Source organism: Amphiprion ocellaris, chromosome 4 (genome assembly GCF_022539595.1).
Source record: "Amphiprion ocellaris isolate individual 3 ecotype Okinawa chromosome 4, ASM2253959v1, whole genome shotgun sequence".
Taxonomy (NCBI): Eukaryota; Metazoa; Chordata; class Actinopteri; family Pomacentridae; genus Amphiprion; species Amphiprion ocellaris.
The window spans coordinates 12,307,502-12,330,594 of NC_072769.1; the positions used below are offsets into that span (position 1 = coordinate 12,307,502).

General features: G+C 39.0%; 2 protein-coding genes across 2 annotated transcripts in view; both read left to right on the plus strand.

Moving 5' to 3' along the window:
* Window positions 1–29: 29 nt before the first annotated feature.
* LOC111582202 (uncharacterized) lies at window positions 30–6,666 on the plus strand. The gene is made up of 4 exons (XM_023290784.3): window positions 30–2,445; window positions 2,644–2,982; window positions 3,769–3,899; window positions 4,545–6,666. Exons 1-4 carry the CDS (start codon window positions 2,394–2,396, stop codon window positions 4,716–4,718), a joined length of 696 nt encoding a protein of 231 aa, XP_023146552.2. The 5' UTR covers window positions 30–2,393; the 3' UTR covers window positions 4,719–6,666.
* A 4,198-nt stretch (window positions 6,667–10,864) lies between these two features.
* Window positions 10,865–23,093, plus strand: part of LOC111582195 (septin-9-like) — an 80,538-nt gene continuing 68,309 nt past the window's right edge. Inside the window, exon 1 of the mRNA XM_023290770.3 lies at window positions 10,865–11,180. Coding sequence (XP_023146538.1) covers window positions 11,159–11,180 — 22 coding nt within the window. The 5' untranslated portion in view covers window positions 10,865–11,158. The remainder of the gene's footprint in view (window positions 11,181–23,093) is intronic.

Here is a 23,093-nt window from a genome sequence, read left to right on the forward strand (position 1 = left end):
GAACACAAATACCTTCCAAGGAATGTTTTCCTGTTCTTAAGTTGTTTTAAAGGTCAGGCAGGTCAGGAAAATAATATCATCACGTGTTATAAATGGATTAATCATAAAGGATAAACGTCTGATGGAGCTTTGACATCAATAAATGTATCTCAGTCCTGCCATCTACTGGACAAGTGACACCATGGCGTGTTGTTATGCTGTAACAGAGCAGATGAAGCACATAAAAAATGAATATTGTAGTTTACACAGAGCTGAATAGACAGCAATGGCACCGACAAATCAGCAGAAAAGGTTGAAGAATACAGTTTACGCTGCAGCAATTAACAGTACAAACAGATGTCTGTTTCTATTTCGTGTTTGCACCCACAGATGTAAGAAGCAGCAAGTTCAATTGCTTACTTTAGAAGATGTTTTAAAAAAAAAACTTTCTACAGAGTACATGTATATATTTATACCTTAATTCAAGCTTTGTTTGCATTCAAAGTTAATTAAAAACACCAGCAATTTAAGAATTACATCAAGTGTCACAGCTGAAATGTTTACAGTTAAGAGCTCTACCTTGAATTAACACAGCATCAAGTTTCAAAACTTCTTGGAGTGATATACCTGAAGCATATCTGAAAGCAAAAGCAGTTCTCATTGTTAGGGCCTGCATGGAAAGTCAGTCTGCAGTTGGTTTTAGATGCTGTTTAGTCTGCTTCAAAAACCTGATAACATCTCTTGTTTTTAGCAAAAACATCCAGCCATCTTTATGCGTGCATGCAAGAGTTCTGCATTACTGAGCAAGTGAAAAACAGACTTCAAAGAATAGAGTCACACTTGTTTTTAAGCAGACCTTTAGTCAGTTGGTGCTTCCAAGTGGGTTTAAAAGAGGTTTGACATCAATGCAAATTTCTAAGCAAGCCTGATAAATTATATAGTGCAGATTAAATTCAGGATGATCAGGTGTCTGTAGTCTTTTTTATAGCAGAGTCAATGAAATGCAGTCTCACACTATATTGTAATTTATGAGAGATGTGGAAGGAAACATGCAGTATAATACTTGTCTAGTATTAGTGCTGGTTAATGCATCATGTGAACGCCCCAGAGAATCATCCAGGTTTTGACTGTTGTTATATTCATAACCTCCACCAGAGGGAGATCTTACTTAGTGCACCTACACTTAACCTTTCCCACAGTAGAGGGGCTCTTTGCTGGCTACAAATTTGAGGCTGCTACGCTGCTATAATATTCCAGTGCCAAAATGCTTAGAAAGACCTGATCAAGATGGACAGGCAGGTGGACAGAAGGAGGACCATGTGGAAGAGGTGGATCTGAAAGGTTAATGAATGCATTAATAAAGGCTGATTTATTGGAACAACAGGCCTTTAATAAAACAGACATTTTGACTGGTCCTGGTAGGAAAAGTACAGGTTTTATTTAATTACTGGGTTTTTGTTGACAATACAATAATACTGACAATGACAAGAGCAACACCACAAATGCATTTGTAATTTCTTTCGAATATGCTGGGCTGCACAGTGGATCAGTGGTTAGCACTTTTGCCTTGCAGCTAAAACATCCCTGGTTCATGTCCCGGCCTTCCCGCAATCTTTCTGCGTGGAGTTTACATGTTCTCCCTGTGCATGTGTGGGTTTTCTCTGGGTTCTCTGGCTTCCTCCCACAGTCCAAAAACATGCTGAGGTTAGTTGGTAACTTTAAATTGTTCATAGGTGTGAATGTGAGTGTGATTGTTTGTCTCTATGTGTAGTCCTGTGATGGACTGGTGACCTGTCCAGGTGTCCTCTGCCTTCACCATAAGTCAGCTGGGATAAACTCCAGCTCCCCCACGACCCTAATAAGGATTAAATGGTGTATAGGTAATGGATGGATGGATGTTACATGTGTTTCTATATTTTGGATTCACATTGGTTAGTGAGACATGTAACAGCAACAGCAATTCATCTTTCCATTTATACAATTTAAGAAACTACACTTAAGGGTGGAGTTACTAACAGTTCTATATATGATGCAAAATTAGATAGAGAAAACAAATTCATAGCAATAACGTGAACTATAACTGTGTTTATTTTTTTTTTGTTTGTTTTGTTTTTTTGTTTGCTTTTTAGGTCATTTTTTTCCATTTCTGAGGACTTCTTTAAACTTAAACTTATCTTCCATCTACACATTTCCATTGTCTAGTTTTCAGTTTCAAAACATCATAGCAACTTAGCAAGATAAAGGTCTGATCACTATCTAAGGATCATGTGTAAATATCTGAATGCAAATGATTGTGTCTCACAGGATGCACACTATCCCACATCAAAACACACAGGAAGCACTGCTTGCTGTGCTGCACTGTCCGTGTATTTAGTTTACAGTATGTGAGGAACAAAGGTAATCACTGATGCAAGATGATACTCCTCTGCTGGTGCATAATGTTGCTCTGTCTTTCTGTCAATTCAGGTATGTCTGTTTGCTTTTCTCAAAAGCAGATTTTGATGTAGCTGAATTGCCCGTAGCAATATTCGCTAAACCAGTTCAAAGAGATACTTTTAAATGGTGTAAATAGTTATTTAGTTAAAATAGCACTGCTTCCATTTATTCAGCATCAGTATATGTTTGTAGACCCTCTAATCAGATAGTTTGTCTCTTTTGTGGCAGAGAGCGTCATAATGTGCAAAGATCCTGGCGGGAACGTCACTTTGAAGTGTTCTTCTGAAAAATGCCCCCCACTCATTACTGGATATGTTGCCATGTATCTGTATCATGAACGTACTGGACAAGAAGAAGTGCTTTACTATAGCAAAGGATTCAGATCACCTGACAATGTAGCACCACGGCAAAGATACAACGGCAGGATTCAGACAACAGGATCTTTTATGAGCCACAGCATCACCATCAGCAACCTGACTGTAGACGACACTGGACTCTACAGCTGTGTCTACGCAAAAGAAGTCAAGTATCAAGTAAAATGCGACGTCTATGCAGTTATTGTGACAGGTATATTTCTCTGTTTACTTCTCATAAACTCCACACTCGTTTCTTAATGGCACTGACTTCTAGTGCTGTAGAGTTGCCCATGTGCTCTGCATTGTACCTTTGCTCATTTATTCGTTTAAAAGTTGACCCTTATATTTACCACAGTCTCAGTTTGGACACTTGATGAAAGTGGCAAAACTCAGGAATGTCCAAGAAACAGTAGTGTCAAAGAACATTAACCATATGTTGACCTATACACACTGGTGTCAATACTTATGATTTGGGAGAGCTTGACGTCTTATTGTTCCATCAGTCTGTAATGATCAATGCAAAATTTGAGTGAAACTCCCATTAATTGAATTGCCGACACCAATCAAATGTAAAAAGCATTTGCAAGCTACTGTATTAACAACAACAATGATAATAATTAAGTGGCCAAATCGTGCTGACTTTTACCCTTTACTCTTTGAAATTATGCAAAAGTGGGACTTTTTCTTCTAATATAGTATTTTCCCATGTGTTTTTCCATCTCTAGTACGTAAATGATCAGAAAATGATACACCACCACTGGCGGACAATTTCAACAGTGTGGGATACATTTCCATTATGCTTGTCAAAAGACAATATCTATCTTGTTTTTAGTTTTAAATGACCTCTGCTTCAGGTTGGTCGAGAATTATGAATCACATTGCAAATTTATAATTAAAAATATACTTAACACAGTCACAGATGTTGTCATTTTGCAAAATTACATGAAGACAGTACATTTCATGTGGGATTACACATATTTGCCTTTGTTTTACACAGGAGCAGCATCATGCTCGACCACTGCTGAGGAGAAAAGTCCACCACTGGTGTTGATCATCACTGCCGTCTGTATCACTGCTGCCATCAGCATGTTGGTGACTCTGATCTTCATCCTTGTAATTTGGCTGACGGTGAGTTCAGTTCTCAAAACTCAACTCATAACTGTTTACGTACATCTTTATCAGTCTATCACACAGCATCTCTGCAAAACCACATAACTTTTATATATGACATATTCCCATGAGCTCAAATGCCGATAACATCTAAGACCACTGAATGCTCCGTCTGCATCAGAAATACAGATGTGAAGTCGTCTTCTTTAAACTTACTCTACCCTGGTAACATTTTTTTTTTTTTAATTCAAATGAAATATAATTGTTTTTGTGATTTATACCAAAATAAATGACGATCTAACATCAAGTTCTTAACTCTACTTCACTTAACTTACCCACTTCATTGTACTTATCCCACCACCTTGTATAGAAAAGTCACTTTTCACTTTGTTACACTTCATAATTAACTTCAGTTGCTTTGCCATTTCTCAAAAATGAAACCAATATTATCAGTGAAACATTGTAGAGTTGGCTCTTTTGAAATAATCTTAGTAATCCCCTTGGGGGAAAAAAAACAATCATCTACTGTAAGCATTTGTTCAAAATTGAGTGTTAAGTTTATTTTTTAAATTTGCATATATTTCCTGCATGCAGATTTCTGAAATCTGCACAAACATTCATATTATAGAACCAATCTCTACAGTGGTATTTTACTACTGACAGGTGCAGCAGTGCAGACGCAGCAGAAGAATAGCAAGAAACATTCAGTCGCTCTCCCATGACTATGTTTATGAAGTTATGACCAAGAACGGCTTCCATCCTGATGCAGCTCAAGAGGATTCATCACCGTATGAATTCTTGGCTTGTCAGACATCTTCTTCCAGAGGGTTGGTTTAATTTTTTTGTATAATGTTGTTTTGCAGGACTCAATTTACTCAAAAAGTAATTTTAATCAACATATATGAGAAAAAAGATTAATTCCGGTAACAGAGTCACCAAACTCAAATGAATCTTCATATTATGATGTATTTTACATGCAGAGAGTACAATAGCTGTACAACAGTAAACAAACTAATAAAATAAAATAAAAACTATATGATGAACAGTCAAGAGATGTTAAAAGAAGTAAAGAAGGATTAATAAGTCACTGGAGCACAGGGGTTGAAATTTGCACAAGTCTGAGCAGTCAGATTACTGGTTTGTTTGACATTAAACACAATCAGTGTGTGCTTTTGGCTTCTATGAATAGCCAGAAAGATCTGGGGCAGATTTTCATGAGGGTGTGAAAGTGTGAAACTGTGCATGTGGGCAAAAACCACACACCTAACAACGAGTGATCAGAACAGATGTGTGAGTGGTTTTCATGTCTGCATGCAGAACTCTCACATAATATATTAATACAAAAATAAGGAACATGAAGAATTTTTGTTGTGTAGCTGGTGATGATAATGTTATCGTAATTAAATGGTAATGTTGTTAATAGTGAATATTGTGAGAAAAGCAATGAATAATGTTTCCATCTATTGTGGTCGCTGTTTGCTGTACTTTTTAATGCTTTTATAGCTGTTGTTTTTTCTCCCTGTAAAACAAAGCTACTGACTACCATGAATGCTTTTTATAACTTGCGACATTGAATGCAATTTTTTTGCAAATATTTGGAAAGATAAACAATGTCAGAAGTGACCTTAAAAAGACTACACACATTTGGGCTTGTAAGCAAAAGTAGAGTATTTAATACTTAAAAATAGAAATATACTTAGCAGCGCTATTGATTTTCATCTTTCATTCAAAATCTTCTCACTTTTATGGCACTGTCAAATATGTTTGTTTGGCTTAATAATAAATTTGTTTGTGAGTAAAGGGCAGGACAAAAACACAGCCCAGATATACACAAGCAATAACAGTGAAAGTAGTTTGCGGTGTTCCTCCCACAGTGTCGAAGGCTGTCTCGTTTTAACCACAGCAGTCTGTTAGTAATGAAGTATTGTCAGACTGATATAGTTCACATGAGGCCCTTTACCAGGAACATAAACTGTATAGAAAAGATGAACGTAACTTCCAGGTCTGAAAAGTCAAATCATTGTGGAAGTGAATTAAACATGCATTCTTTCTCATGTCCAGCAGGGGGCGACTCCTCTGGCTCTAAAAATGAGTGTTACTGTATAAGTCTATGAGAAGATCACTCAATTTTAATGTTAATTTTTTCATGATTTGTTACATCAGTCAACATTTTTATAATTTGTTTATGGACAAAGTTGTGAATTTTGAGACTTTTTGAATGGTACTTCTTGTTAATTTTGTACATTTGCATCCTACCTAATACTAGTAATACCATTGCATCTATCAATCTCTTGAGTTAGTTCAGTTATTTCCTGTTTTTTGCGGTAAAAATCCCTGTCCTTGTGTGTCTCTTGTTGTTTTACTTCCTTCCTTTGTCTGTTTACGTCCTCTTTTGATTGCCATGATCAGTTTCACCCATGTCTTGTCTCCAGAATCAGTTCTCTGCATATACGCTTCCCTATGTCTTCCACAGTCTTTTGTCAGTTTGTCTTGTTTTGGCTCCTGAATTTAATGACAACTTACCACCCATTTGTCAACACTGTTCTCATTTGTGATCCTTGTCTGATCCTGGTTTGTAAAACATTGATTTCTCAAGCCCTTGTTTGTGCATTTTGTACATTTTTGAGTTTCTTTTTTTTTTTTTTTATTAAATGATTTTATATTTTCTTGATATTCTCTTTAGACATTTAGTTTGTGTTTTGATGTATCATCAGCTGCTCTCTGTTGTTCCTTCAGCTCGTGTTATCTTTTTGGCATTAGAATAAAGTTTTCTTTGTTACTTTCACTTGCCTGCCTCATTTGTTAACAGCCAAATGTCAAACTCAAGGCTTCAGAAAGGTGCTCTGCAATCCATTGTGCGACATCATGGTAACTACGTCCATGATTAATATACAGTCTGTGACTACAAAACAAATCCAACACACCCTTGATATCTTCTTATTTTCTGGCTTCACTAGACCTAGTAAACTTAGTCACACAAAGCAGGTTATCAACTCGTAAAGTCAACCGAGTGGTTTTTAACTTTACTATGAGTGTGTACACATAAAGACATAGTGTTGGCAGATGATCAGTTGAACTGCTACACATCTGCAGATGCATATTTCCCAAATGAGGCACAAACTATCAATCTAAACTGATATGAGCATTTTAAAGTAAAATCCAAGGAGAATAACAGGAATAAAAAATGCCTACCATGTGAATGCATGAATAGACTCATCGATATCACTGCCCATCATTAAGGCAAGTAGATCTGACCTCAATTAAAATTATGTATTACATTAAATGTCTTTTAAGTTGATCTGCTGTGATTGGGAGCTGATTTTTCAAGATACTTACTTGTTCAGATAATTAACTGGTGTTTTTATTCATGCTGATCCATTACCTTGAACCTAATCTGCTCCTGAGCAGGTTAGGGGTGGAGCATAAGTTACTACTACAGATGTGAACTACAGTCATTAAACCCAGGGCTGAACCTGAAGTTACCTCACTCATCCCAAACCCTGCCTCAAGGTATAGGCCTCTGGTGTGCTTGAACTACATGTGGAGAGAGGTGGGAACTTCACAGATCTGCACACTACAGAGGAAGCAACAGTGTAGAGTCATATTTAAGTCATTTTATGGCAGGAAAGGATTGTTTTCATTGAACAAAATTCTAAATATGTACGGAGATGAGTGTTTAGGGGTTTAACTGGTGACCAAAGAGGGACCTTAAGTTTTAGCGTGTTTAAAAACCTATGTTGTCTGCGTCAGTAGCTATTTGTATGTCCTTAAAGACTGCAGTTAATATGATCCCTGTGCTTTAGTCTGAACTGGTTACTGTGCAGTTTCGCAGGTTAAACCTAAATGTGTTGCAGACATAGTTTCTGTTGGGCTTAAGTAAAAACAATGCAGTATACGGGCGGTTATGTACAGCTCAGCTTGTTTCATTATTTGTTCCAGGAACAGACTACTGATCATCTGATTTCTATAACAGACCAGTGTTTGCAAGAAGGACATGTGGTCAGTTTTCCAGTAATGAGAGTCACAAAAATAAATAGTTGTCATCACAGTTTTACTGTAAGCTAGCTGTATATTTGACAGATTTATGGATACTGCAGCAGCTGTGTGTTGAGAATAAACTAAATAGTGAATGTAAATAAAATATTTAGAGCAATGTTATAGAATGATGAGTGCCAGAACACGTGTCGTGTTCTGTAAAACATGGTCTTCAGATCGGAAAAGCCTTTCAAGCAGTGAGATGATTTCTCACTGTGGTTCACTGACAATAGAGAGTAACCTCATCAGATCACTGTTAAGAATGCAAGTGTCAATAGCAGTGGTCACTGGACACACGCAGGAAGTAAAATAACCCCACACTTTTTACCCTTTTCTGTTCATATCACTGACGTGGGAGCTGTGAGTTGAAGAACGGAACCTCTGTTATTTTCCTTTGTTAACTTTTACACTGTCTCATGGTGGCCTTGCATGTCTCTTTCATGTTTTGCATTGCATTCAATTTCCATGTTTAAAACCTTGAAGACAGTGGAAATGCCAAGACAGCACATAGATACATTAATGAAGTCAAGTCACGTTACCATTATATGTAGCTGATTGAAAATAATGGCCACTGGGGAAAAGTGCTTTGCAGCAGAGAAATAAGACTGGCTCTTATGAATTTACCAAACAAGACTCTACAGTATAATTATTAATACTATTATTGACAACATTGACTAATTTAGATATTGAGGCTAAAACCCCACACCAATATTAAGGTTATTATCCTAACTAAAGTCATGACCCTACAAAAATTCACATGGAAAACCTAATTAATCCAAGGATTTCCTATGAGCAAGTCCATTTGCTACAGTCAAAATGAATGACTCCCTTTCAACAGGAAGAGATGTCCAGCAGAGCCAGGCTCAGTGAGGCAGCCATCTGCCTTGTTTGGTTATGATGAAGTTGAATTAAGAGGATGGCAGAGACAAACAGACAACAAACAAGACCTATGGTTAGCAGCGAACCAATCAGATCCAGAACCTGGAATACAGGCACAGCGGGGGATTGACAAAGAAGACAAAGTAGAAACTATGGGAGAGCAAACAGACAGACACATGTTAAGATGCCATATGAATAGGTAACACAACTTGGTAAGATTTAAAAAATAGGTAAAACTATAATAGCAAAAGCTTAAAAGAGAAAACTTGCATGAAATCAGGCAACCAATAAATATAAAACAGCAGGGCGATTAAAAGAAACTAAAATTAAACATGACTAAAGCAACATTAGGAAGCACTTAAAGCAAGGGACAAAAGGTGAGCCTTTGGTTCTGACTTGGATTAGCTAATAGTGGGAGATGATTTAATGTGGAATGAAAAGTTCCTGTTGCCTTTGGTTTTGAAGCGTGAGAGGAGTAACTGTGAGCAAACCTGAGTGACCTGGAGGCAGAAAATAGTTCATATATGTGTTTTATGGGTTGTGTAGCTAAACCAAATAATACTATTGTTCTTACTTTATGTAGTAAGTTAATGGAAGCTCACCCCACTTCACTATATTCAGCTATTTGCTAGTTCTGACTTTTTGATTTGATCTATAACCGTATTTATTTCATTTTTCTATTCATATCTCCTTCATTAATAAAAACAAAAAATAAACATCCATCCATTGCCATTTGTAACACATTAATTGTTGAAAGACTTTCTGGATTTTGTGTTAATCCTCTCATCTTCAGTGTAATTTTCTTTGCAATGTGCATTCACTCTTTCATTTTTGATTACTTCTAAAACATCTTGACAATGGAAACACTGCAGGAAACTGGATAACAATAATCTCTTCCCCGGTATTTCCAAGGCTTAAGACACACCTCCTCCCGGTGTGTCACATGACGTTGACGTTCTCTGACAGTTCAAACCGGTTCAACTTTAACGATGGAGACATACTGAGAGCGAACAAACCGGCCCCGTCCGCTATGTGGTGTCAAGAGTTTACGAGTAATATTGGAAGAATCCGCTCACAATTTGATGCGTAAAACTGAGGAAACAGGCTGCTTGGCCAGAGAATCGGAGACATCTTCGACAGCAGATTCGTCCAAAAGTGCGACTGAAAAAGCCAGCAAACTTTTTGGAGTCTCCACAGAAACAGTGTAGAATCCGTGGCGTTTTTTTGTCTTCTTCCTCTGGATGAATTCTATTGAAGTTGTCGCTGTTAACCAGAAGAGAGCAGTATTTGACAACAGTGCTACTGCAACACAACGCAAGCTTGAGTGTATCAGTTTGAAATACACAATAGAGAGCTTCCAGAGGGATCACTCGAGCAGGTTTGAAGACTGGTTTGACCTCTATTGAGCTTTGTTTTTTGTTCAGCCTGAGATGAGTTTGTGTGCGACAAAAAAAAAAAAAAAAAAAAAAAGCAGATCCATTGTCCTGGCAATTATTTACTAAACCAAGAGAGATAATTTGAGTTATGGTATATCTGTTTGAATAGAGCAAAACAAACAACCGAAAAAAAAAATACAGCCCACTGGCTTGAAAAAGTGGTCCTGATTGTGTGATAGTCTATATTCAGTCACAGTTTGTGATAATAAAGACCAAAGTAAAGATTAGCATTTTTGCAATGTGCACTTCCATTTAATCCACTCAAGGTTTCCATCACTTTTTGGTGCTAAAACTCCACCCTCACAACAGTCAATCAATACAGAAAAAAAATCATCCCGATACAGTTTTTATCCATAATTAAATCCGAACAATAACAGGAAACATTTATAGCAAAGGAATTTACATTCCAACAAATATTGGGCATCACGATTATTTAATTCCTCTCGGTCAGTCACATGGATTTTATTTCACTGTAGCACTTATTGTTGTGACTGAATAAACAATAGTTTCTTGGAGTGCGCAGCCTGACGCTGGGTAGATCATCTCGTCTCCAATTGTGATCCGTGCGTAAAAGCGCGTCAGTGGACCTCTCCAGCGGCCCTCCCCCTCGTGCGTTCACATTTCTTCTTTATCATGGTCGTGCGGTCTCGAGACCCTCAGCATCCCACTAAAGTGCACATCATCGAGCTCAGCGGAACTCACGGCATCTCTGCATCTGCGCCGCCCGCAGTCACACAGTGTCACCACACGCCGAGAGTTCGCTGTGCCAGAACAATAACAAGTGCAGAGAAACTGAGACAACAAAGTCGACTCCAGTTAGTGGTGGACGGGACCTCGAGAGACGAACAGTTCCAGGTTTCCTCTGAGGAACCAAAGCGTTGATTTTGCTGACTTCTGAGAGAAGCGGACCAGCATCAAACGCAGAGCATGAAGAAGACTCCAAATTCAGGTACAGATGCTTCATAAAATATCAGTCTTGATAAAACAGTGCGTTCTTTTAACTTACACAGTCAGATATCACATGATCTAAACTTTACAGAGTGGTCCCAAGTATGAATTAAGCATATGAAAATGAGACCTATTTTTGACAAAAGCCTAAATATGACTTAAGAACTTTTTTTGAGGTTTTGAATGTAATACTGGACATACTACATATCAGTCTACTGGATACACTAATCATGAAGTCCCAGTTTCTCTGCTGAATGTCGTTTATGTTCAGTTAGCCATTAGACGAGACTGTCTTTCTGCGTAAAAGAAAATGTAGACTTTCATTTCTGATTATCTTGAGTTGTCTTTTTATTGCTTTCCAACTTGTCAAACTCTTTCACCATCTCTGTTTTTTTGGGCCAGTTTGTTTTGTGGCTGAGTGTACAGCACTCAGGGGAGCACTTCAGGCCCTCCTGGCTTTTACACTCTGATGTGCATCATCATCTGTCCTTCTCAGCCTGACCTTCTGTGTGGATGCACTGGTTCCTTCAGGCTGCGCTCTCTTCGTGGGCTCTGTGTGTGCTATGCGAGTGTATGTATGCGTGTGCGCTTGGCTTTACCAATCGTTTTCAGCGTTTGCTCGTGATGTTGGGGCAGATGCTCGACTCTGCATCATAAGTGCATGGCACAACATAGTGTGTGCTTGTGCGCGTGTTCATATTATACAACACATCTCTGGCTTTGCTCAGGCCCCATCTGTGTGTGCGCTCTCTCTGAACATTTGGGAACTCAGGATGGGCTCTGGGGAGAAAAATAAAGCGCTCTGTATTAAACAGACACAGAAATGTGGCACAAGCTAATGCTGCTGAGGCTTGTGTTGAAAACAGGAGACCTAAAGTCCAGATTGCCAGTGTCCAGGCAGTTTTTTGTTTAGTATATTGAGTTTGAAATAAAACAACAGATGCCACATGAAAGTGGCAAAGTTTAGCTTTATTTTGAGTCTGTTGGCATGAGTATCAGCAGAATTGTGTGGGGTCATCTGGAGTCTTAAGAAATCATTGTGTGACCATTTAGGAAAAGGAAATGTCGGAAAAGTCATTAGAGGTGAAGTACTGGCCTGTTTAAGGAGTCTTATCAATATCTGTCAGCTTCTTTCTCTGGAGATTCTCACCGCTACACCTGCACTGATGCAGCATCACTATACAAACACCTTCAAAATGCTGGTGTTGTCTTTAGGCACTTGTAATTCAGCAGCGTAGTAGGTGGTCAGGCTACGGGCATTAACAGTGGTCTTGCCACATTTGGTGACAGTTTTTAGTGTTGTGCCAATTTGCTTTTTCATTCTTTCCTTATTTGTTGTGCAGCTTTCTGAGAAAACACAGTCCAGATGTGACTATGCTTTCCAGGGGACTTGGTATCACTGCCGAGTCAATAAAGCACGAATTAAACTCAGAAGTCTTCTATGCTTTGATCAATACAGTGTCTGGTCTCTCTCAAAGAGGAAGACAAACCGTAAAACCTGGCAGCCAGACGCTCCTCTCTTCAGCCCAAAGCTCATAGTTCCAGCATTTCTTTTTTCCATGCTGCATCATGACCTTAAGATGTTAAATTATGTCAGGCCGGAGCATTTCATGGCTGAACTGAGAGAAAACCCAATTAGTTCTATGAAAACATTTTTCCTGCTGAAGGTGCTTTTAATTTGGAGAGGTTTTTTTTTTTTTTTTTGTCCTCCTGCTTCTATCTATCCGTCAAGTTATCCCAAGCAAAAGTTCTGGTTTGAATGTGCAGACTCTGAGTGTGATAATACTGGAGTGCGCAGATGTGTGAAGTTGCCCAGATGTGTAACTGAGAGCAGCTATCACGTGTTACAATGGTTAGTACAGACCAAGAGGAAGAATCACTGGTGTAAATATTCTTCCACACTGAATCTCCATCAGCTTAAACCTCAGTGAATGTGTCCAAACACTACCTGTTTAAAAAACATCGTCTTAGTTCTTAGAAATATCTCATTTCAGGGATAGTGCATTAGATCTGTGATTTCTCCAGCCACTCAGCTCGTTGGGTTTAAATGAACTGGATGTACCCATGTTGCTCTGTAGTTTCATGTAATGTGACCCTGAATGAACAGGGAGACCCAGTGGAGTAAAAGCACTGTGTGTTGTCTTTCCACTTCTTTCTTTTTCCCTTCCTACGCATGAGAGATCCTAGTCAGCTGTGCTATATATTCTCATGGTTGGGTCATTTTTGAAAACAGGCCCATCCTCAGCTTGAATAGACTCTTTTGTGGTGGACATTTGCTGAGGGCTGGTTGTGTGTATTTGTTGAATTCTGGATTTTTTATTTTTTTTTTAAATGAAAGGAGGCTTCTTTGATGTTGACCTAAGGAATACGGAACACTGACAGATGCGGTGCCAGTGATAATTGCTTTGACTGTAGACCCAGTTTCAGTCAAGTATTTTTAGGTTGAAATGTTAGATTCACTTACTCAGTATGGAAAATACACTTCTCAAAGGACTATCACAGCTCTGTGTTGGAAAGACATTTTAATCTCTGCCACTAGTACACAAAAAAAAAATAAATTTAATACAATGACTCACCATCTCGGTACTCTGCAGTGTGCTACAGGCGCTGGTGGCCAGGATTTAGTCTGCTGGATAATATATAGTGGGTAGCATATGCAGACTTTGGCCCACACACTACAATGTAGACTGAGATAAATTTTGTAGGACATGCTGTTCTGGGGACTTGCTTGTCAAGGGAATAGGCCACTTTACAACACGGGTCCTATTTACTTGTTTATTGCATTTCAGTGTGATATTATGATGATATGAATGTGTCATTTTACAAACTGATATTATGCCAAATAATGATTCTACAAACATTATAAATTAATACTTGACAAAGGAACTTGTTGAAAGTTTGGCTTTGAAATATAAAAGTTTTTCTGCAAGTTTCATAAATAGCTGCAGAACTTTGTGTAATGGAGTAAATGTCACATGTCAATGTTTTGAATGTGATTTACTTCACTTGGACTGCAAGTATCAGCAGGATATCAAATAAGTTGTGAATTTGCGCTGTATGAATACAATTGAACTCAACTGAATTGAGTTCCGTGTTGACATACTGAGAGCATAGCAAGGGTTTAGCTAGCAACGGACCACCATGACAAAGATTTCTGTGTTGGTTAATGACTTTTGGCCAAAATTACTTTATTTAAGAAAAGCTAAAATCTTGTCCTACACAGTTTCTATATTTGAGTGGCTAATGTAGCTGGACCTCATGGTAGCAGTTGTTGTATGTCCATGACTATAATGCTAGCTACTATCAGTTACAAAAACAGTTTAAAATCTGCATGCCTAGTCACAACATTAAAAATATTAACTCTGTTTATATCTCCACAATGATGTCTCACCACGGGTTGTATGTATTAGGCAGCAAATTAGCAGTTGGTTCTTAGACAGGGTGTTGGAAGGAGAAAAAAATGGGAAAATGTAAGGATCTGAGCGACACTGAGGAGGGTTAAATTGTGACGCTAGGTGACTGGGTCAGAGCAATTTTAAAACAGCCAGTTGTTTGGAGTGTTCTCAGTATGCAGTGGTTACCAAAAGGGGTTCAAGAAAAAAACACCTGCTGAACTGGTAACAGGGTCATGGATACCCAAGGCTCATTGATGTGAGTGGGAGCACCCATGCTGACTCGTGTCCACTGCCAAAAGCACCTACAATGGGCATGGAAGCTTGAGAACTGGACCATGGAGCAATGGAAGAAGGTAGCTTGGTCTGATGAATCACATTATCTGTTACATCATGTGGACAGCTGGTTGCATGTGTGTCATTTACCCAAAGAAGAGATGGCAACAGGATGCAGAACAGCCTTCAGAGACAGTGTGATGCTCTGGGCAATATTCCGCTGGAAAACCTTGACATTTATGTGGATCTTAATTTGACACATACCACTTACCTGAACATTCATGCAGACCACCCGTTCCTGGCAATGATATATCATGGTGACAGTGGTCTCTTTCAGAAGGATAATGCTCCTTGCCACGCTGGTTTGATGAACACAACAAAGAATTGAAGATGTTGACTTGGCCTCCAAATTCAGGCGATCTGACTCTCATCAAGCATCTGTGGGATATACTAGAAAAACATGGAGGCCTAACCTCAGAAGCTACAAGACTTAAAGGATCTGCTGCTAACATCTTGGTGCCTGATACCACAGACCACCTTTAGAGGTCTGTAGAGTCCATGCCTCTGTGTCATGATGAGTCTGAACTGTTTTGCATGAGGGAGACCTACACAATAGTAGGCAAGAGGTTTTAATGCTGTGGCTGATTATATTATACACTGTGAAATCAAACCCAGATGACTTTTTTTTGGGTGGCTGGCTACATTACTGTTGGGTCTAACTGGTTTCTTTAAAATGCTGTAACACTTAAAATCACAGCATCCAATCACATCATCCAACCTCCCACTAAACCACACCAGTAGGTCCCATAGAGAAAGAGCAGATGAGGGGAGTCAATACAGCTCTTTATTTCACTTTAACAATGGCTCTTCAGTGACAGCTTAGCTAGATTCCCTTCAGTCTGAGTCATATATTGGCCTGGACTGCCACCACATTCACTGCAACTCCCTGTGATAATAATACCGTCTTTAGAGACTGTGGTATTCATTGGTGAGTGTCTATTTAATTCACCACCTTAGAGTCAAGCTGCCAAGCTCTCCAGTTCATATAATCCTTATCACATTAAAAACCCCACACGAGTGTTTGACTGCCTTTATCAGTCTTCTTTCTTAAGTGCCAAGTACAAAAGCTCACTGTCTTAACCTCCGAGGACTGCCTGAGATACTAGTTATTCAACCAAAGTTTCTCTCATTGAAAGCCCTGAACTTCTTCGCCTTAGATAAACCTTCCCAGAGTTATTAGCCTTAATGCTTTGCCTCCCACTACAGGAAATGACATATGGTTTTTGCTCTATCTCTCAAAGTTTTATCTTTCAGTTTATCTGTCTTCACAGATGTAGTTCCTATCTGATTAAACTTAGCTTTGGGCTCTGAAATGCTGACCCCACGCCTCAACAATGCATGCATACACAAAGAGAGACATCTCTATCCCTGATGAATAGTCCCATATACCCTTGAGTTTGTGTGTGCATGCAGACACACTCATGCACATATGACATCATCTGCCACTGTGTCAGTTTTTGGCTATAAATAGAGACGGTCGATGATGACGTCTCAGCTTAACAAAGCCCCCCGTGAATAACATAAGGATGAAAACAGGCCATGTCACTGCTGCTTATCATGATGAGCAGTCAGTCAATCGTGAATGATTTTGCTGCATGTTCATTAAAGAAACACCTGATGTAACAAGCAGATGCCATAAGTAAAGGGTTGATCAAAATGAGAGCAGCGCTGTCGCTTTGCATGATGATTGTATGATAGGACAAGCAGATACAATTGGTTTATTTCAATTTTTTTTTTTTTTGCTGGAGTTCTTGTATTCAGTTCTTTATTCTATATTTATACAATAGTTTTAAACTATTAATTTAACCGCTGGCTGTTTTGCTGATCAATTAATCAGTTGGTGTAATTATTTAAGAAAAAAAAAGTTCTCTGATCCTAGCTTCTTAAATTTGAATTTTTTCTATTCTTTTTTACTCCTGTATGAAGTGAATATATTTGCATTGAGGTGAGATCAGGACATTCCACAATGCCATTTGGGGCTTTCATAAGCCCTTATCAATATTTTTCTCTGATTTGTGTCATTTCATAGACGGAACAAGTAATTGATCAGCTGATAAAATAATGGATGGATTGATTGACAATGAAAATAATTGCCCTTTTACAAACATTTATTGGTGGTCACTATCTTCAAATTGTAGTGCAGTCCTCTATACGGATATTCCAGATAATGAAGTTGTAATAATACTCTGAGTGTCATTCACTTCCTAAAATACAGAATAACAAATATCACACAGTTGTGTAACAAAGAAGACAAGTCAATTGCTGTTAATTAGCCATTGATAAAGCACATACATGCACATCAATGTATATGGTAAATGATGAGTAACAAGAAATTGCATCATGTTTTGTCTGATTTTTTTCAACTGTAAAATGTCTCACTCATATATATGTCACAGTACTTTCATAATAATTTAAGTCATCATCATCAAATTATACAACCGCCAGTTAAGAATACCAGTATCTTCCTCAATAATGCACTATAAGTTTGTTTCTACAAGGAATTATTTTAATCTCATCTTATTGAGAAATCAGTAAACTCAAATGTTAATGTTGATATAATATGATCACCACATGCAACACTCAGTATACACATGATGTATTTCAGTCTTTCGTTTGCATTTATTTGGGACGTTCTGGTTTGCCAAACTCCACATGAGCAGGAATCACCACAGAGCTCATGTGTCATCAGCTCGTTCTGTGTGCGTCTCTGTGCACGTGCCTGTGTGTGTCTTTTGAGTGTGCATGTGTGCTGAATATGTGTGCGCTGTCTGGGTCCGAGTTGTGGATTTAGACATCAGGAGCTTGGCATGCTGATTACAGAGGTCTGAAGCCACAGGGAACCACAGGAACTCTCTTCTCGTTCTCCCTTCTTTCTCTTTCCAGCATCATCCCTCCATCAGTTCAGGCTAATTTGCAGAGATTGAGGTGAAAGCAGCAGGCTTCAGGCTTATGTGGCAGGATTCTCTGCCTTATGATAATCAGCCAAATCACATAGCTTTGCTCCTCTCATCCGTGCTCCGTCTAAGCTTACCTTTGGCCTGCTCGATTACTTAATGCACAGTTGAGCAGTGCGGACTGTACAATGCACAATGAGGTATATTACACTCTGTAGCAAACACTAAGTGTTACTGACAGACAGTTATTGTTCCAGCTTAACAAATTTCAGATGGATTTGTGAAACCAGCATCTCCGGCTGCTTTTATCCTCGCCTCTGTGCCACTCAAAACCCCAACATGAAAATCCTGCAGGGTGGATGAAAGATGTCAGGGCTTCCACAGTGGCTTCTACTCTATCTGCAATATCCACATAGTGTCCACATATTTATCAACTGCTGCAACACACTCTGTATTTCCTGCAAGGCATCTATGACTTTGAGGGTATTCCATTTGATGTAAGCTGCTGCCAGCCCCCTCTCACGTCTAATGATTACCTTATGGTGAAAAGGAAATAGCCAGCAGCGTTACCACAGCCATGCTGAGATGGACAGACACACAGACTGCACTACTAGCAGTTTTACAGCCTCCGACAGTCCAAATGACCTGAGAATGGGGTTTAAATTGACAGAGAACTGGAAAAGAGGAGCCTGTGTGAGTTACTGCTGAAAGGAACGGGGTTTTCTGTGAACTGGATTTGACTGGGCGGACTGTGTGAGTTTGCTTCTCTGTGTATGTGTGTTATATGTAACAAGGTCATGTATTAGTTGTCAGGATTTCTTCTGGTTCTCGCAGACGATTGCTTGAGTGCATTACAGCACTGGTGTGCCAGTTGCTGACTCAACATCTGTAATGACTGGCTGTGAGTTTTGCACTTTATTTGGACTGCTGATTTTATGAGCTGTGAAACATCTTCTGCGGTTGAGGATTTGTGATCGACTGTTAGTAGTTATAAAGGTCAGTGTTTCTGTTGGGATTTTTCTTTTATTAGTTGGTAGTTAGTAAGTCCACCATTTTCATCCAGCCGGAAATACCCCTATCTGTTGGATGGATTGCCGTGAATTTATTTACAGACATTCATGCTACTCAAAAAATGAGACCTACCAACTTTTGGCGATCTCACCCCTGACTTTTTATTTACAATCACCAAAAAGTAAACTGTTTCATTTCTCTAATATTTTGGTTTATGGTCAAATACCTGCATTCCCATCATCCTCTATGGTATAGGTTGGATTTCATACATAACAAACTTAAAGAACCAATCCTGCCAATTTGCAGGGTGGGATTTTCCATGTCATTATTCTTCTTGACAATTGGTTTCTGGTTCAACCGTGTACGGTTGAATTACTTGAACGTCACAACTTGCCATTGTACAGTGTACATAGACTGTATAAAAAGATGGACAAACTCCTCATGACGTCACCTACAGGTTTCTTTAATAGCGGTTTTGAAGCTCATTGTGGTGCCTCAGATTACCTTGGCAGAACCTGATTCTACAAAGATGTCTTTGGGCCACAAACTGACCTGTCAGGATAAACACGTCTTACCCAATTATTGTAAATGGGAGGAAATTAGCTATAGAGACCAAAACTGTTTTTGTATCAGGCTGTAAACATGTTTATATCTGCTGTCAATTTGGGCATTTTAACATTATTTTAACATGGGGTTCTATGGGGAATGAGTCACTTCTGGATGCAGCAACAAGTGGCCGTTCAAGGAACTGCAGCCTCATTTTATAAATTTTAAATTTTTCAGCCTCGGAGATTACCGCTTAGTAGTGTAGACTACTTTTACAGACTTACAATCATAGATGAGTTAGTATGCTTGAGCTGCACCAAACAGACCTCATAAATTTGCACATTCTGAAGGAGGCAATGGTGTGGAGTTACATCTTCACTATTTTAAGTCATGAAAGGATTATTGTCATTGAAAAAAAAACGTTTAAATATATAATTTTGATATACAGATAGAACTTTTTAGGAGTTTGATCAAAGCCTGGACAGGGACTTTAAACACAATACTTGCACTGCTATGCTGAGTCACAGCTTCACAGTTCTACAGTGACAACAGATAATCAAAACACCTAAGATGTATTGCTCTTTCTCTCGTCTGTTGTGTTTATAATGTCTTGTTTTTTTTAGGGCTTTCTATGTTTTGCATGGACCCATAGAAACACTGTTGTAGTCTCTAATAAGAATCCTAATTATAAACATAAAATTAATATGATGGAAAATGGTTTTTGCTGTTTGATGTTTCTCATAATGCTGTTAACATTTTGGAAATGGAGAGCCATAAATGTCAACTGAGGACATGAGAAACCCTCTCAAAGGGGTATCTCAGTGAAAGATTTTTAAATTGTGATGTAAATGAGGTGTTTACAATTCTCAGACGGTAAGTCATTCTTTTTATTGATTCCAGACTCACTTTGTTCACTTCACTTAGCAAATCAGCAGCTCTGGATCTGCACACCAGCATGAACATACCACATTAGTGAATGGGAAGTAGATTGAGTGACCAGTTTGCATTTAGGTCTGCAACTCATTGCTTTAAAATTATCTGGTGCAATGGAAAAAATTCAAAACATTGGGTTTATATCAAAAGAAAACAAAAGACCAGCTCACCCCTACACTCGGTCAGATTCAGTTGAAATTGTTTGCGGGGCCATGGGGCTTTCATCAAGCCAGCCTGGGAAATTGGATTGGAAAATAGAGATGCAATCGGTCCTTTTTGATTTCCATATTGCTGCAGTGGTGTGCACACACTGTCTAACAGTGTCAGAGCAACTTCCAGGTTTATGGATCATGTTTTATTTTGGACTTTTTTTTTTTTTAGCTCTCACAAAACGAAAGTGAAATCTCTCTGGAACAAGTAATAGGAGCGCTTCTTGTTTACAAAAAATATATTTCCTCATGGTTTGCATGAGAGTAAGGGGTCTAGTTCTAAATTTGGCTTGCGCCGATGAGTGATGTGAAGAGTTGTGTCGTCCCTGTACATGCCCCAGGTTGTATACGTAGGCTGGAGGAGCAGCAGCATCAGCAGGAGACGCAAATGAGGAGCACAGCACCTCCCTCTTGCTCTCTCTCTCTCTCTCTCTCTCTCTGTATGATGGAGATGAAGCAGGGGGAAGATGAGTGCCGCGTAGCTCTCTGCTGAGGTCATCAGACTGTGGCTGGAAGCACCACATCATACTGTTTTCTCCCTTTCACTTTCCACCATCTCCTGTGTGCAGATGGGAATCTCTGCTGCTATGTTTGGAGGAGGGAGATTTTTGGGGTTTTTTTTGAAGGGGACTTTAGGGAGCAGAGCGTGCTGTGTGTCTGCAGCTAAGCATAGCAGTATGTGTGTGTTATAGATGAACATATGTGTGGATGTGTTGTGTGAATTGCAGTGTTTTTGTGCCTGTGTTTTGATAGGTGTTTGACGTCATAGCCAGCTTTATGCTTTTTTAGCTTTAAGCTTAAGCTCAGGTCAAAGTGTACCTATTCAAAACTATAACCGTATACTGAGATTACAGCAGCTACATGTGAAGATAACAAGCACCGTGGTTGGTCAGTGTGGTCTGATTTGTTTGCAACGTGATGCATGCGATGACACTATGAAAGCTGGAGACAAAAAGTTATTTGCACATTTACAGGTAATCCATCTCCACTACAGTGCTTCTTCTTGATACCATCATCACTCCCAGTTGGTAAATTCAAGAATTTGAACACAATAATTTGACCTCTTAGTGATTGCACACTACTTATCTCATGTTAAATTGTTGGAAAAAAAATTTCCATATCAGAAACTGAATGCAAGACTTTTTTTTTTTTTTTGCTTGAATTTTTGTATTTCCCTTGTTATTCTATACAGTTACAAATATTTTCTACCAATGATACACATGTTGCTCAGTTTTAGCCAAAATGTACGTCTGTGGAGTATATCGAATGATCATTTACAACCTAGAGTAAAGGACTGTACGTCCATCCATTATCAATACACCGCTTAATCCTCATTAGGGTTGCCGGGGAGCTGGAGTCTGTCCCAGCTAACTTGGGGCAATGACAGGGGAGACCCTGGACAGGTCACCAGTCTGTCACAGGGCTACACATTCACATCTAATTATCAATTAACCTCAGCAAATTTTTTTTGGACCGTGGGACGAAGCCGGAGTACTCGGAGAAAACCCACGCATGCACAGGGAGAACTTAAAAAAATCCAAGCAGAAAGGGACAACAGTGCTAACCACCGAATCACTGCGCAGCCCCTCAATGACTGTACAAGAAAAATAATTTAAAATATCTGATTCTAGCTTCTTAAATTTAAATGTTTTCTGATTTCTTTTCTCCTGGATGAAGTGAATATAATTGCATTGTGACTTGATCAGGACATTTGATAACATCATCTTGGTTTTTATATATTCATATCAATATTTTTCATTGGTTTGTGTCATTTTATAGACGGAATAAGTTTGCTCATTTCTAGCTACTCCATCTCCACTGCAATGCTTCTACTTAATGCCATCGTCACTCTCAGTTGATAAACTAAAGAATGTGAACTCGATTACTGAGCCTTTTAGTGATTGCACACCAATTGCCTCATGTTAAATAGTAGAAAAACATTGTTTTCATCGTAGCATTATATCAGAAACTGAATGCATGAGCCTTTTGGTGTATTATAGTAAGGATTTTCCTCCTGGCATGCATTAGTTGGTGATGCACAGGAAATTAAAATAATACTAATAATCTGTGGCAGTGGTGCACAATACCAGAAACCTAAACCTGAAGCAGCTAAATGGAGTTCAGATGAGTCAAAATGTCTTCCATTAAAAAAGCTTGTTAAAGCACAGTACAGGTTTACTGGTTGTCTGACAGTGGTGGCATCAATAGTTGAAAATCAGCATTGAACTGTAAATCCATTCCTTACTGCTGCATGCATCACAACACACAATCCTGTCTTATCTGTCCGTGCATCCATCCTCCTCCCACGTGTTTTTCCTCCCTGAAGACCCAAGAAGCTTTCAGCCTCTTCACCTTATCTCCTTTCTTCTTCCCCTCCATTTACCTCTTTCACTACTTCCCCTCCTCTCATCTTATCTTTTATCTTCTTCTCACTGTTCTTTCTCCTTGGTTGTGCATTGCCGTTGCCCTGCAGGCGTCCCTTTAGTGCTGGCTGGCACGCTGGTGAGCTCTTTGCCCGACTGTTATATAACTAAATTTAGCATGTTTGAGTCACGCGTTATGCCATAGGTTGCGCTCTGAAGTGACGGCTTAC